General features: G+C 43.7%; 1 protein-coding gene across 1 annotated transcript; it reads left to right on the forward strand.

The window, feature by feature from the left end:
* Position 1: 1 nt before the first annotated feature.
* On the forward strand, positions 2-12163 carry PRPS1 (phosphoribosyl pyrophosphate synthetase 1; the record flags this gene model as incomplete). The annotated part of the gene is made up of 7 exons (XM_009331731.1): positions 2-60; positions 2620-2803; positions 3145-3243; positions 5103-5227; positions 6972-7145; positions 7853-8012; positions 10105-12163. Coding segments are annotated over 7 exons (894 nt in total), but the record flags the coding sequence as incomplete, so codon positions are not given.
* Positions 12164-13174: the final 1011 nt, after the last annotated feature.

Consider the following 13174-nt stretch of genomic DNA (forward strand, 5'->3'; position numbering starts at 1 on the left):
GTGCCGCCGAGCCGGGGTTTACCGAGTGCTGGGCGAGAGGGAGCGGAGACAACGGGCCCGGTACAGCGTGACATCCCGGGGAGTGGTGGAGCCCCGGGGGGTGGGCTTTCGTACAGGGAGAGGCCGGGGCTGTGGTGCTCCCTAGAGAGCTCCCGGCGGCGGTGAGCCATGTGCTGGGCGGCTGCGCGGCTGGGCGAGAGGGAGCGGAGACAACGGGCCCGGTAAAGCGTGACATCCCGGGGAGTGGTGGAGCCCCGGGGGGTGGGCTTTCGTACAGGGAGAGGCCGGGGCTGTGGTGCTCCCTAGAGAGCTCCCGGCGGCGGTGAGCCATGTGCTGGGCGGCTGCGCGGCCCCGGCAATGCCTCTAGCGGCCTCCGCTGAGAAGCGTCTCTCCCATGCGGGCTGTGCCGCGGTGTGCTGGGCTTCCCACCGGCGGTTTTATGTTTTCACGGCACCTTGGGGGGGGGCCGTGGTCCTACCCTCCTACACGTGGAGGAAAGGCTTTGTGTCACCTGGCTGCTATGACAGGTTGGAGCGGCAGAATTCACCAGCCGGACCCTGCCCCCAGCACCCCAAAAGCTAGGAGCTGATGGGAATGCACCTCCTGGGGTTTTCATCCACGTTGATTAGCCTCTTCCATGCTTAGTCTAGACTGTGATTGCTTGAGGCTTGATAGTTTTGTGCTTAGGGTGTAGCCGATGCCTTTAAACTATTCTGAAGAGCATCAGAGTCTTAAAGAGGTATTGATAAAATTATTCAGGAAGGATCAGAGGCTGACACCACCTTGCAGCCCATGATGCAGTTGCAGTCATGCAGTCTGTGCTCCCCGCAAGCTCTGAAACCTAAGATTCGTTTTGTTTTCTGTGTCTATGCTTTATAAGTCTTGCTGCCATTCTACTTGAAGAAGCTAAAAGAAAGGAGAGGCTAAAAACTATTTGGAGCTCTTAAAGATTGCTTTAGAGAAGTACACTAAGCATGTATACACCTCACAGTATAATACAAAGACCCTTGAATGATTGCTCCAACCCACTCCTTTCTTCTGGAGACAGTAATTTTTTCCAGGAGAATCCAGGATGTACACATGGTATAGAATATTATTATGTTTCTATTGCATGAGTATTGATTGTAACTGAAAACTTCAGAGGTGGTACAAAGAGTTGTAGAGGAGAGTTGTAAAAAGAGTCTGTTTGATTTACAGCCACTGCACTGTTCTCGTTGCTCTTTATTAACTGCTCTTATCCATCCAGTTGGCTAGCCAGCAGGTTCTTATGTCAACAGGTAATGTGACTTTAAGACCTAATGGACATCTTATTTACCCTAATAAACTGACAGCAGATGCTTCCCAGAAAAAGTAAGATTGTTTTAACAGACTAGTTCATTGATACTTTTGTACAATAAATGTCGTGAACCAGCTTAATACTAGACTGTTAGTAAGTACAGTTGGAGATGACACTTCTATACTAACTACTGTTAATTCAGGCACTTGCTTAGCAGAAAGCTTTCATGCTGGCTGAAATTCTTCATGAGAGATTGGTGTATGCTGTAAGTCAGTGTTGAATGAAGATGATAGCAGTTTGCTGATGGATATTGAGCAGTAAGACTATAAACACCTAATGGTTATCAAAAACATGTTGAAGAGGGGAGGAAGATCAGAGAATGAAATATTAAAATTGGAAATCTACCCTAAGGTGCTCTACAAGTGAAGCCATTAGGAGTGGGTTGGGTGATTGTCTGTCTACTTGTTCCTAGAGTTTGATGTGGCAGCAGTCTGCAGAGTGGGTGAGCATCTCCAGCGCAAGAAGAAAGAAACCATGGAAGAGCTTTATCCTCAGTAGACTGACTTCTGATTACTTCCAAATGTGTGGCAGGCTTCTCTAAACTGAAATGTTGGAAGTACTTAGTAGTTAATCTGTTCCTACAAAAGGCCTTCTGCAGCATTGCCCTGTATGAAACCTCAAACCTAAGACTACTACTGCTTTCTTTCCAACCCTGCCTCTGGTGCAGGTGTCTTGATACACGTGCTGAAGCTGGCAGTTTGCTGCTGGCAAACAGGACCTTTGGCTTGTATTCAGTCCCTTCATCAGCAGGGATTAGTGTGCATTACATCCAGGAGGAAATTAACCCCAAAAGCCTTTCCAAAGTGAAATGCTGGAGGGCTTCTCTGTTCAAGCCAGTGAATAGCTGTTATGACTCTAAATCTCATAATAGGCTGCAGCATAGCTTCTGGTAGAAGTTTGGCTCGGCTTTCTTTGCTGACTGGCCATCATCCTTGCTTCCTTTGTACACTTACGGCTTTTAGCTGAGGTGGTTGTACTTCTGATTCAGGGGGAACAAGGTCTGTTCTTGGGGTGTTTACATGCTCAGCTTGTGTTGAGATCGAGAGTATGGGCTGAGTGCTTTTAGCCTTACTGATGGAACCATTAAATTTGATTAGTGAGCGATGTGAAATAGTTACTGAGCAAATAAGCAATGCTGTTCCTGCTCAACACCCTTGATTATATGACACTGTCACCCACAGACCCTTGGGAATGCAATCCATTGGTTGCTCTGCAGGCATATGTAATGGCTGTGTTTTAATTTGTATTTGGATACAACTCTCCTTTCCTCCTCTGTTCCCAGTGTGGAAATAGGCGAGAGTGTACGTGGGGAGGATGTCTACATTGTGCAGAGTGGCTGCGGTGAAATCAATGACAATCTGATGGAGCTCCTTATCATGATAAATGCCTGTAAGATTGCCTCAGCCAGCAGAGTCACAGCTGTCATACCCTGCTTCCCTTATGCTCGGCAGGACAAAAAGGACAAGGTAAGGGATGTGGTAAAGGTTTCTGCTGGGAAGATGAATGCACACCTTGAAAGTCCTGACTGCTGGATAGGGATTAGATGAAGTTGAATATGTAGAGGAGAAGATAAAACTTAGTTTAATTTCTTTAAACCTCAGGGCATCAGACTGCAGATTCATCTTTTCGTAAAGATCTAGTTCTTATTGGAAAATACACCAAGCTGTAATCACCAGTTGATGAAAAGATGCAATGTTAATGAGTACTCCCTTTAGTAACTGCTTGTGAATCATTGCCTAGAAGTGGAAGACTGACATCTTGATGAAGGAGTTAAACTTGTCTTAAATACTGTTTTTTCCTGTACTAGAGCCGAGCTCCAATCTCTGCCAAGCTGGTTGCAAATATGCTGTCTGTGGCAGGTGCAGATCATATAATCACCATGGACCTGCATGCATCTCAGATTCAGGTAGGAGCTAAAATCAGGGAAGTACTTACCTGCTCTAATCTGAGCCTCTTTACTGCCTTGCAGGCTTTCCAGTGATCTGCTTTTTTTAGGCACAGCAGTGATAAGGACTTGGGAACATGGGACTGGAATGGAGTTGTAGAATCAGTCAGAAGAGGATGGGGACATGGGTAACGGGTTCATCTGTAAATTAAATTATAGCTGTTCTTGATCAGACTAAGCATAATGAGTCTTGTGTAAATGAATGTTGGGCTAGTAAATGATCCATGCAACTTTATTGCCACACAGTGACACTGTATATTCTTAACTGGTCCTTTGAGGAATTTGAGATGGAGAATGGCTTTATCAAGTGTGTTCTTAAATATTGAGCAGAGCTTTCTGATATTTACTGAATTATCAGGAAGAAGGAAGCAGTGCTGTTTGACACAGTGGCTGGTAATACTGCTGCCCTGAGGTTAGCTCTGTCTCCAGGTGTACTGGCACTGCTGCTTGTGAGGGTTCAGTTGACCACGACAGTGATCTGATAGCTTGCTGCTGACAAGGTGGACAATCCCACTTGTATCCATTTAGTACCACCCCTCCAAATAAGTTGGCTTTGGTTCTCTCCCAAGCTGCTTGTGAATTGAAAATTATGAGTTTTGCTGGCTTAGTGAACAGAATAGTCACACAGAGCAATTAAAATATTGACCAAAACTGTAAGAGGAGTGGCAAGAGCATATACCAGGGAGAGGAGGGACAGCAAGCTGTTAAATTATCAGTCTTGTCTCTTTTCACCCTGAGCAAGTGCTCTGAGACCAAGAAACCAACTCAGTGCAACTGAGAGGGGTGTGGCAGAGAGGAGGAGATCTATTGTATTGCTGCAAACACTTTGAATCCAGAAGGGTAAGATATCTACTGCCTGGTGAAGTAGGTGGGCTGGCTGTCATTTTAACAGTTGAAAATGCAGCTGTTCACACTGCAGTATAATTTCTTCCAGTATAATTTGCCCAGAAATACTTGTCTCAGATGGAACAAAAAATCTAGGGGGGGGGGCGGTGGCGGCAGCAGAGCTGAGAAGACTTTCAGAAAGATAATGAAATAAAAGAACAGAGCCCAAGGGGGTATGCCTCTTCCCTAAGAGGCTTGGAGTTGTGCTGTGTGCCATAGGGTTTACCTTTTACCAGCAGCAATGGTGACATTCAATTGAATAATGAGGTTTGTGCATATAAGCTTCCAGCATCTGGCTGGTTTCAACCTGGTTCTTGTAGTTGCTGGGTTGCTGAGTGCAGAAGGAATGATGGTAGGAGAGGTCTGTTACCCCTATACTTTGAAGCATTCCTCTAGAGTCACTGCCCCCGCTCTCTTGCCTATTACTCCCTGTCCAGGATTAACTTCTGGCTTTTTGTGACCTTTGAGGTTTACCTGGAGGAGTCTGCTGGGTCAGTGTAATGTTGTGGAACCAGCTGCATTAGTTTAAAAACAAATGTTACTCAAACCTTTTTCATATGTTTCCTGTAGATGCAAATAGTGTAGGTAATGAGCTTTAAAGACTGACTTTGTAAACAGGCAGCTAGCTGCTCTGAAAATGAGTGTGTTTGATGCTGGGTTTCTGCACCCCCTTAGAATAGAACTAGTTCCATGTTGTGAAGATGTCAGATGTAAAGTGTTAGTTATGCTGCTAAACTGTTTCTGGCTCTGAAGGCTTCTCACATTACTATTCTGTGTATCCCAAAGGCTACTGCCCTTGCATTAAGGGAAGTAGAAAGGAAAGCTGAAAGTTGTGGAAAGGCGGTGGCTGCATGCCTGATCATATAGAAGGCTTCCTCCGACTGTTTTGGGAATGTGACCTTCAGCTACATCTGTTCCTGTCGTCTTCCTTGCAGGGTTTTTTTGATATCCCTGTTGATAACTTATATGCTGAGCCTGCTGTACTGAAATGGATCAAAGAGAATATTGCAGAGTGGAAGAACTGTACCATTGTTTCACCAGATGCTGGTGGAGCCAAGAGGTAAGCTGTCAGACAGCTAGCTTGCGGTGCTTCTTCTATATCTACTTGAATTCCTGAGAGTGCTTGTGACCTTATTCCTAAGACATGTTCCCTCTGCCAGCCTGCCTTCTGTAAGACAGTCTGTGACAGCTAGTGAAGAGTGGTCAGATATTCTTCCTAGGGAATGTTTAGAAGATTTCTTGGGCTATGTGGAGAATTAAATAGCTTCTAGAATCACAGCTGCATAGGTAGGAATTGCAAGTTACTACATCCTTGGACTAAAACAATTTTTTATAGAAGGGTAGTTATGCAGGTTGAAGGAGGGAATCGTGTAGCTCATACCTCTATGCCAAGACAAGGTTACTGCTGCTGGTTAATGATACATTTTTATCCAGGCTGTTTTCTTTGCAGTATTAAGCTTAGTCTATTGAGGCATTTTTTTACTTTATTACTCTTGATTTTAATATCTAACTGGAAATTAAGCCTGCTGCTATTCTTCCTCTTCCCTGAGGGCAAGGAAGGTAGTTTGTTTCTAAAAAGCAGCAGCATATGTTATAGCACATTTCTACTTGAATCTGACAATCTCCCATCTTTCTGCAGATAAATATGCTAGTTTGTGGGCAGTTCAGAATGTTCTCAGGTGCTTATTAGGAGAAACTAGGCTGTTCCTTGATGCTTCTGTATAAGGGCTACATGTGAACAGCAGAGGGATGCAGATGTGTTCTTTAATCCAGGACTGTCGCACCAAAAAGTTGGTGCGTGCTGATCTGATTCACATACTTTAGAGCGTTTTAAGCTATCTGTTACAAACAGCCAAGCGCTACTACTGCTGTAGGTTGCTGTATGCCTTCCTGTAGCTTTGTTGTGGCCCATGTATTGGACAAGACCTTTTGTATATTCAGCTACTTCTGTAGCTTGACACATAATGCAGTATATGAAATGCCAAGTCAGCCAGCTATAATCTGACGCTTGAAAAAACCTCTTCAAAAGCCACTTAAACTGAATGTGTCGACCTTAGTTGGTGCAATATTTTATGGAGATACTGCAGAACTAAATACTTTAGTAAACAGTTTAGTTAAATAATCTTGTGTAGGACTCCCAGGGTGATGAGTCTGACCTACTGAGGCTAGGAGTCTACTTATCTCAAGTGTAGAATTTCTTAGGGGCATGTGTATTTTGTTCCTTCTCACTCTTAATGCTTTTAAACTCTTTACTCATCAGTATCAATATTAAGTTTAGGTCCCTCTAGTAAGGTTGTTCTGTGGTCACTTTAACCAAAGTAAATGTGAGGTGGTGGACTTGTATCTTGGATGTGTATTCCTGCCACTGTCCTTGTGCCAGCACTTGTATGCATGACAATTGAATGCTTATATGAGTGCAAGTAGATCCCTGGTATAGCACAACTTAAGCCTTTCCAGTGTAGTGTTATAAAGATGACAACTTCCCAAGCATTCTGATCACTTCAGGTTTGCCAAACTTGCTGGTTAAGGTTTGTTTTGAGCTTATTAATTGACAGTGGTCCAGATGAAAGACTTTTATCTTAATCTAGTTGCTGTCATTGGGAGAGATTAGATCAGAGACTGTACTTTAACTGCTTGAAGGGAAACTAAGGTGGCAGTGTCTTCTATTAATTGCTTGGGAGCAGTAACAGATGTGGTGACAGCTTCTCTTACTGCAGTGGCAGTTTGTGCTTAATAGCTTTAAGAGATTTGATTGAAGCTGTTGTGTGGAGTTAAATGTTGTTTGGAAACTGTTCTTTCTTCAGAGTGACCTCCATTGCAGATCGATTGAATGTAGACTTCGCCCTCATTCACAAGGAGCGCAAGAAGGCCAATGAAGTGGATCGCATGGTGCTGGTGGGTGATGTGAAAGACAGAGTGGCCATTCTGGTAGATGATATGGCAGACACATGTGGTACCATCTGTCATGCTGCGGACAAGTGAGTAGGGCTGACTGATTCTTTCCTAAATCAGAAACCTATTGTTAGTGAACGCTATGTAACGAGTTAATCAGATTATTTGCATGTCAAGTTTCATAAAGTAACATAAATTTTCTTGACTATCTATCTCATGTCCTACATAATAAGTAAAAAGCCTAGTTAAAGTTCTCACAGTGGGAATAGCTAGAAGCCTGTAGTGTCTTTTTTTATTTGAAAAATGCTTGTGTTGAAAGTATGTCTTCCGCTAGACCATCACTGACTATGCTAGGTAGAACTAGGTGCTGTCTGGTCCATCAACTTATGGTCATACATCTGAATTTCTATTAGAAGTAAGCTTTTCAAGCTTTGCTATCTTTCAAGCCTTCTACACTAGAAACACGAGCATATGCAACACTCAGTATTAAATATCTGCTACCTTGTGTTGGCAAAAATCATGGAAGGTGATTTGTATGATCTATTCCAAATGTCCCAGGGCTAAGAACAGTATTTTTTTCAATGTATACTTTGCCTGTGGTGGGTTTTATGGTACTTGTTAAACTGTTTTCTTCCCCCACATCAATAGTGGGCTGGAGGGGGGAATCAAAGGTAGCCTGTCCCCTAAGCATATGGTATGGTCTCCTTTCATGCTTACCATGTGCCCTGCACTAATGTCAGTTAATACTTGCTAAGAATTTCTCATTCTTCTCCTTTTTTTTCCCCCCTTGTAGGCTTGTGTCAGCTGGAGCCACCAAAGTTTATGCCATCTTAACTCACGGGATCTTTTCTGGGCCAGCAATTTCTCGGATCAATAATGCCTGTTTTGAGGCAGTTGTAGTCACAAACACAATACCCCAGGAGGACAAGATGAAGCAGTGCCCTAAAATCCAGGTGAGCACCTACTTTCTCTTCTGTCACTCCTGGGGGGTGGTAGCACTTGTCTGTCCCCCTGTTGGTGGGAAAACCCCATAATACTGTCTAGTGCTTACAGCAGCTTCATTGGTACCGGAATCAGTGGCAGTGTTGACTAATCCCACAGCAATAGGAACAAGAGAATAACAGACCTGTTACACTGATAAAATGCAGCTTCTAATCCAGCTCATCTTAAACAGTTCATTTAAGTAAATTTTTTTCAGGGCTTGTTTTACCTAGATCAGATCACTGGTCTAATGGGGCCGTGATATAAGCAAGCAGTTGTATCTGTACGCTTTGGAGGAGTGATATGCTGATGACATGTAATACTGAAGCAGAAGTAGATGGAACTTCTGAAGCTGATAATGCCACTTCAGTTGTGTATCTATCACCTAATGCCCAGCCCTTTAAGCAGAGTGTCCCTTCCTTTTGTGAAGCAAAGTAGGCCTGGTCTGGGGAAAGTGAATGCTTCATGTCTGGTCATAACAGCAGTGCAAGTAGGCTGGAGAGGGAGTGCAGTCTTGTCCCACGGACATGTCTTGCTGGTTTGACTAAGAGCAGTTGACACAGCTCCACAGTACAATGTTCAGATACTTCCCAAAGATAAACAAAAAAGCTTTTGCCATCCACATGAAAGCTAAAAGCTGGTCTCTTGATGCTCACTCCATGTCTTGGGTTTTCCATTTAGGAAAAGTACTGTGGCATTTTTTTTCCCAAGCTGAGGCTGACTTTCCTGGAAGAAAAAAAATTGGCTGTGCAACTTAAGCTAAGCAGAACTTGAGGATTTCCTGTGTTAATGGACAGCTGGAAATTGCAGCTTTATCTCTGAGCATTCAGGCATAATAGGTCCATCAGAAGCTTCACATACTGCTATAGCATACACAGCCAAGGACATCCTAAATACTGGCTTCGCAGCACAGACATAGGACGCAGGCATTTGGGGAAGTTCTGGAAAGCGAATGCAACTGCTAAGACTCAGCTAGTACTGTGTTGTAAGTGTAGCAGGTTCCCCAGTACTGGGGTTCTGGTGAAAAGGAAGCTCAACTGGTTGAAGCTGCCCTGAATTTTAAGCTGCTTTTGGAAGTAAGTTAAAGCTGATTGCAAACTGCTGTTGGGTTGCATCTTTTTCAACACTAACTTCTGGATGATATTCCTGCAGCTGAGCACATCCAAAAGATGCCTGATGCTTCAACTTCTGTCCAAGCTCCACACTACAGTTAATGTAGGCAAAATGTTAAACTGGTAATCAGTATGTAAGTAGCTGTAGCCAAAGATTGCAGTGGAGTAGTTTTTCAGGCTCTCACTTAATACCTCACTCTTTTACGCTAACATCTGATGTTCAGTATTGAGAAATACAGAACTAAAGGATTTGTTGTAAGTCTCATGCTCTGTCTGCTCTACAGCTCTTCAGTTTTTTTCTTTCCTTCCTTAGGAGGCAAACTATTCAGAAGAAAGAAAATGTTAAATATGGATTTCACTTAGTTTGCTTAACGCACCATGAACACGGTGCTTCTTACTGAGACTACATATATCGAAATGCTTTCACTGCTGGGGTTCAGAGCTACAGTTTAACTGAGACTTGATTTTTCCCTTTTGTTAACTGGATTACCCCACCAGGTGGAGCCAGCACAGTGACTGGGAGCTTAGCTGCAGCACAGTAGCTTCAGGTTTCTTAGACTGCTGGCAGTGATGGTAAAGCCTCATGACTCAAGGGAAGCGATCTGATCTTGATTTAGACTCCCCTAACTTTTCTGCAACCTACACAAAGTGAATAAGATAGTCTTAGGATAAACAGACTGAGCTTAGGGAGTGTCAGCAAAGAAAGGTGACAGTAGCCTGTCATCCTGACAAAGATCAACAGTGAAATAATTCTTGTAGTGCTATATGTAGAATATCTTCAGAATTATATGTAATTAAATCCCAATCATGTGTAGAAGTCACTTGTCTGCATCTGGCATGTTATATATTTGGGTGATGAGTTTACTCTTTAAGTTCTTCCTAACTTACCAGCTGTTCTTCCAGGCTTGATGTCTTTTCTCAGTGATGCTGATGCATCTTTCTTCCCCTCTAGGTGATTGACATCTCAATGATCCTTGCGGAGGCCATCAGGAGGACTCATAATGGGGAATCTGTTTCCTACCTATTCAGCCATGTCCCTTTATAACAACAGATACCAGCTGCTGCTTGTATGGCTTTTTTTAAAACCAAAAGTTGTTCAGCTTGTTGTAAAGTTCAGTAGAAGACTCTGCTTGTTCCAGTGCAGTTCTCCACAGCTCCTCCTGCTTAAGTCAAGCTTACTGGCTCTGATCCCAACACTGGGAGGCTGGCGGGGGGAAGCTTATCTCTGTAACACCCCAACCCCACCAGCAACCCTGTGCATTGGGGCTTATCGGTAGTATTGACTCAATTCTGCAGATCTGTGGAGAGCAGGACTGACACATGGCTAATTTCCACAATTATTTTGAGGTGGGGGGGGAGAGGGTTTGTCTGTGGGCAGGTTTAGATGATCTGGCATGTGCACCCTAAATTGTTTGGAAAGTAGAGCTCCCTAGGACATGTTGATCTGGATCTACAGCAAGAGCCTGAGAGACTGCTGGCTGTCTTACCACTTTATACCTGACAGAAGCCCTTGAAGAGCGATGGGGAAGGCTTGTATCTTGGCCAAGCTTGACCCTAGGTGAAGCTCTGGGGGACACCTGGGAGGTGGTTCTGCTACAGCTTCCTCCCATGAAAGGAGATCAGTGTAGCTTGCAAACTTGAATTCATCTTAATTATTGATGAAATTAAATGCCCTTTAGCATGCTACACAGCAAAGTGAAGGTAAGAGCATAGTCCATGCAGTACTACCTTGCTGTGTTAACTTAGTGGTGAAGGTGCATCCTGGACAAGCATTCTTCTCCCTCTTGTGCAGAGGACTCATGGTGGTTGTGTGCTTTAGTTTCTAGTGTAGGCTAAAACCAGTTCCTCAATTTTGCAGCTTACTGTTAGCCTTGCTAGCAACTAGAGGACTGCTGTCATGTACTATAGCTGCACCTTGACTTGCTGTGCGAATCCTTGATCCTTTTTTTACTGGTACGCTAGTAAACTGAGCCTCTTTATCCCATAGTAGCTTGGTTGTTGCATCTAGCAAGTGCCTGCTCAGATGCTGGGGTGACCTGATATGCAACAGCTTTGTGTCCAGCTGCCTTAGCCTCTCATTGCCTGCAATCCTGTTGTCTTGTAAGTTACTGACACATTCTGGCTGCTTGTCCTGGTTGCTGTCTGCCTTGCCTTGAAAGTGTTGCTCCTTGCAAAAGATCTTAAACCAAGGAGCATAGGAGGCTGCAGGACTACAAAATCTGAAGAAGCCCTTGGTCTGGGTCTGATGCTGCTAATGAGTGCTTACAGCAATGGGTTGAAGAGGCTGGTGATACATAGTACTGGGAAAACTGTAGATCTAACACCAACCTGACAGGCAGCAAAGTGCCTGAAAGAAAAATACCAAAACGAGAGCTGGCTGAGGCTCCCGGATGTAGTAAGTATCATCTGAAACTTGAATATTTAGTAACTGTACCAGACAATCGTAAGGTAAACTGTCTCTCCTGGACTCTTACTGGGTTATATACTGAGCTGTTTTATGCTCTGGTTTTTATAAGCACTCCTCTTATTTGTTTTTGAGCTGGAGGAAGGGAAAAAGGGAACAGAAGGAACTTGAAATTACTTGCTAAAGTAATCAGCATGGCTTTGAGAGGCTAGGGTCTGGGGTATAAGTGGAACTAACTGAAAGACTTGGTTAAGATCTAGGGAAGTACTTTTTTAGTTGTGCCTTTTACTGAAGACTTCTCTCCCTTCCTAGAACTCCTGTCCTGTGGCAATGTTAACACTTCTATTACAGTGTAGGGTTTTTCTTTTTGTATAAGAATTGGTGTTTGTCTGGAAAGTGTGTATCTCTTGCTTCTTTGCTTTGCATCCTGCACTGAGCTCTACAGAGAGTCTGATTCCTGCCTCCTGTATTGGAGCCCCTGCTGCCACACTGCCAATGCCCTGAGAGCCAAGAGCCAGGACATCGGAGCAGCGGTGTGAGGATTTTCAGCAGCATTTGTGTTTAAACTTAAGACCTGATGAAGGAATTAAACTTTTATTTAAAAAAACATGGCCTCTGCCTATAAATGCTTCTAAAAACCTTACAAAGGTGATGTGCATCTTCTGAATTGGGTCACTTGCAAGGTAGATTATGGAGTACTGTTATTTGGAAGGGACCTTGGAAGGTCATCTGGTTTAACCCTCTTGTAGCGGCGCTGACTGGGAGGTTCAGCTTAGCTGTGCTCGCATTGCACAGAAGAAAAAACTTGGGACCAAGCTACTTCTCTTAATGGGTAGTGGATTTTGTCTGTATCTGATTTCCTAGACTTAATTGTTAGCGGTGGTAGTGCAGTTTCTTTTGGACTGTTCAATGTATCTGAGCAGATCTGTTCACATAATGTTCAGGTAGGGGAAAACCTGAATAGTTTAGCAAGTATGAATGAAGAATTGCTAAGTATCTTGCACAAAGCTAACAATCAGACAGCAGGATTATGTCCTGAGAAGCACTTGTTCTAACTAAACCATGATCCTTTCTCATTGTGTATTGTAGATGGGGAAAGTATAAATGAAGTCAGAAGGATGAGATGGCAGGTCTAGAGAAAGGTCTTCAGCCTTACATTAGACTTCCAGGCCTAGACTGAACATTGCCTCAGGAAACATGACCATGACCTCAGGTAGACTTTTGCTGAGGATCGCTACTGTTATCTGTTAAAACATATTTCAGTACTGGTCAATGAACAAGTGAACTGTATGTTTTTTTTCCCCTCAAGTAGCAGGGGCGGTGATGTGGGTCTTGTCAGGGTGATGTAGCAGACTTCACCTTCCTTAGAGAAGAAACAGAACATGAGCTTTACAGCCAGAAATTTGTACAAAAGTGACCATTGCTACTGGTGTGTATATACTGTTTTCTTAGTTACTTTATAAAACCTGGGGGTTGGAGTGGGAGAGGGCACAGACTTAAAATGCTGTATGACAGCACTGTAGCTCTTAAAAGGATGGGTGATACACAGGGTATGAGAACTGTCCCAAGGAGGTAAAGCTCTTCTGCTCTGGAAACTTCAGATCAGAAGGGCTGGACA

Source organism: Pygoscelis adeliae, unplaced genomic scaffold, assembly GCF_000699105.1.
Source record: "Pygoscelis adeliae isolate BGI_AS28 unplaced genomic scaffold, ASM69910v1 Scaffold79, whole genome shotgun sequence".
Taxonomy (NCBI): Eukaryota; Metazoa; Chordata; class Aves; order Sphenisciformes; family Spheniscidae; genus Pygoscelis; species Pygoscelis adeliae.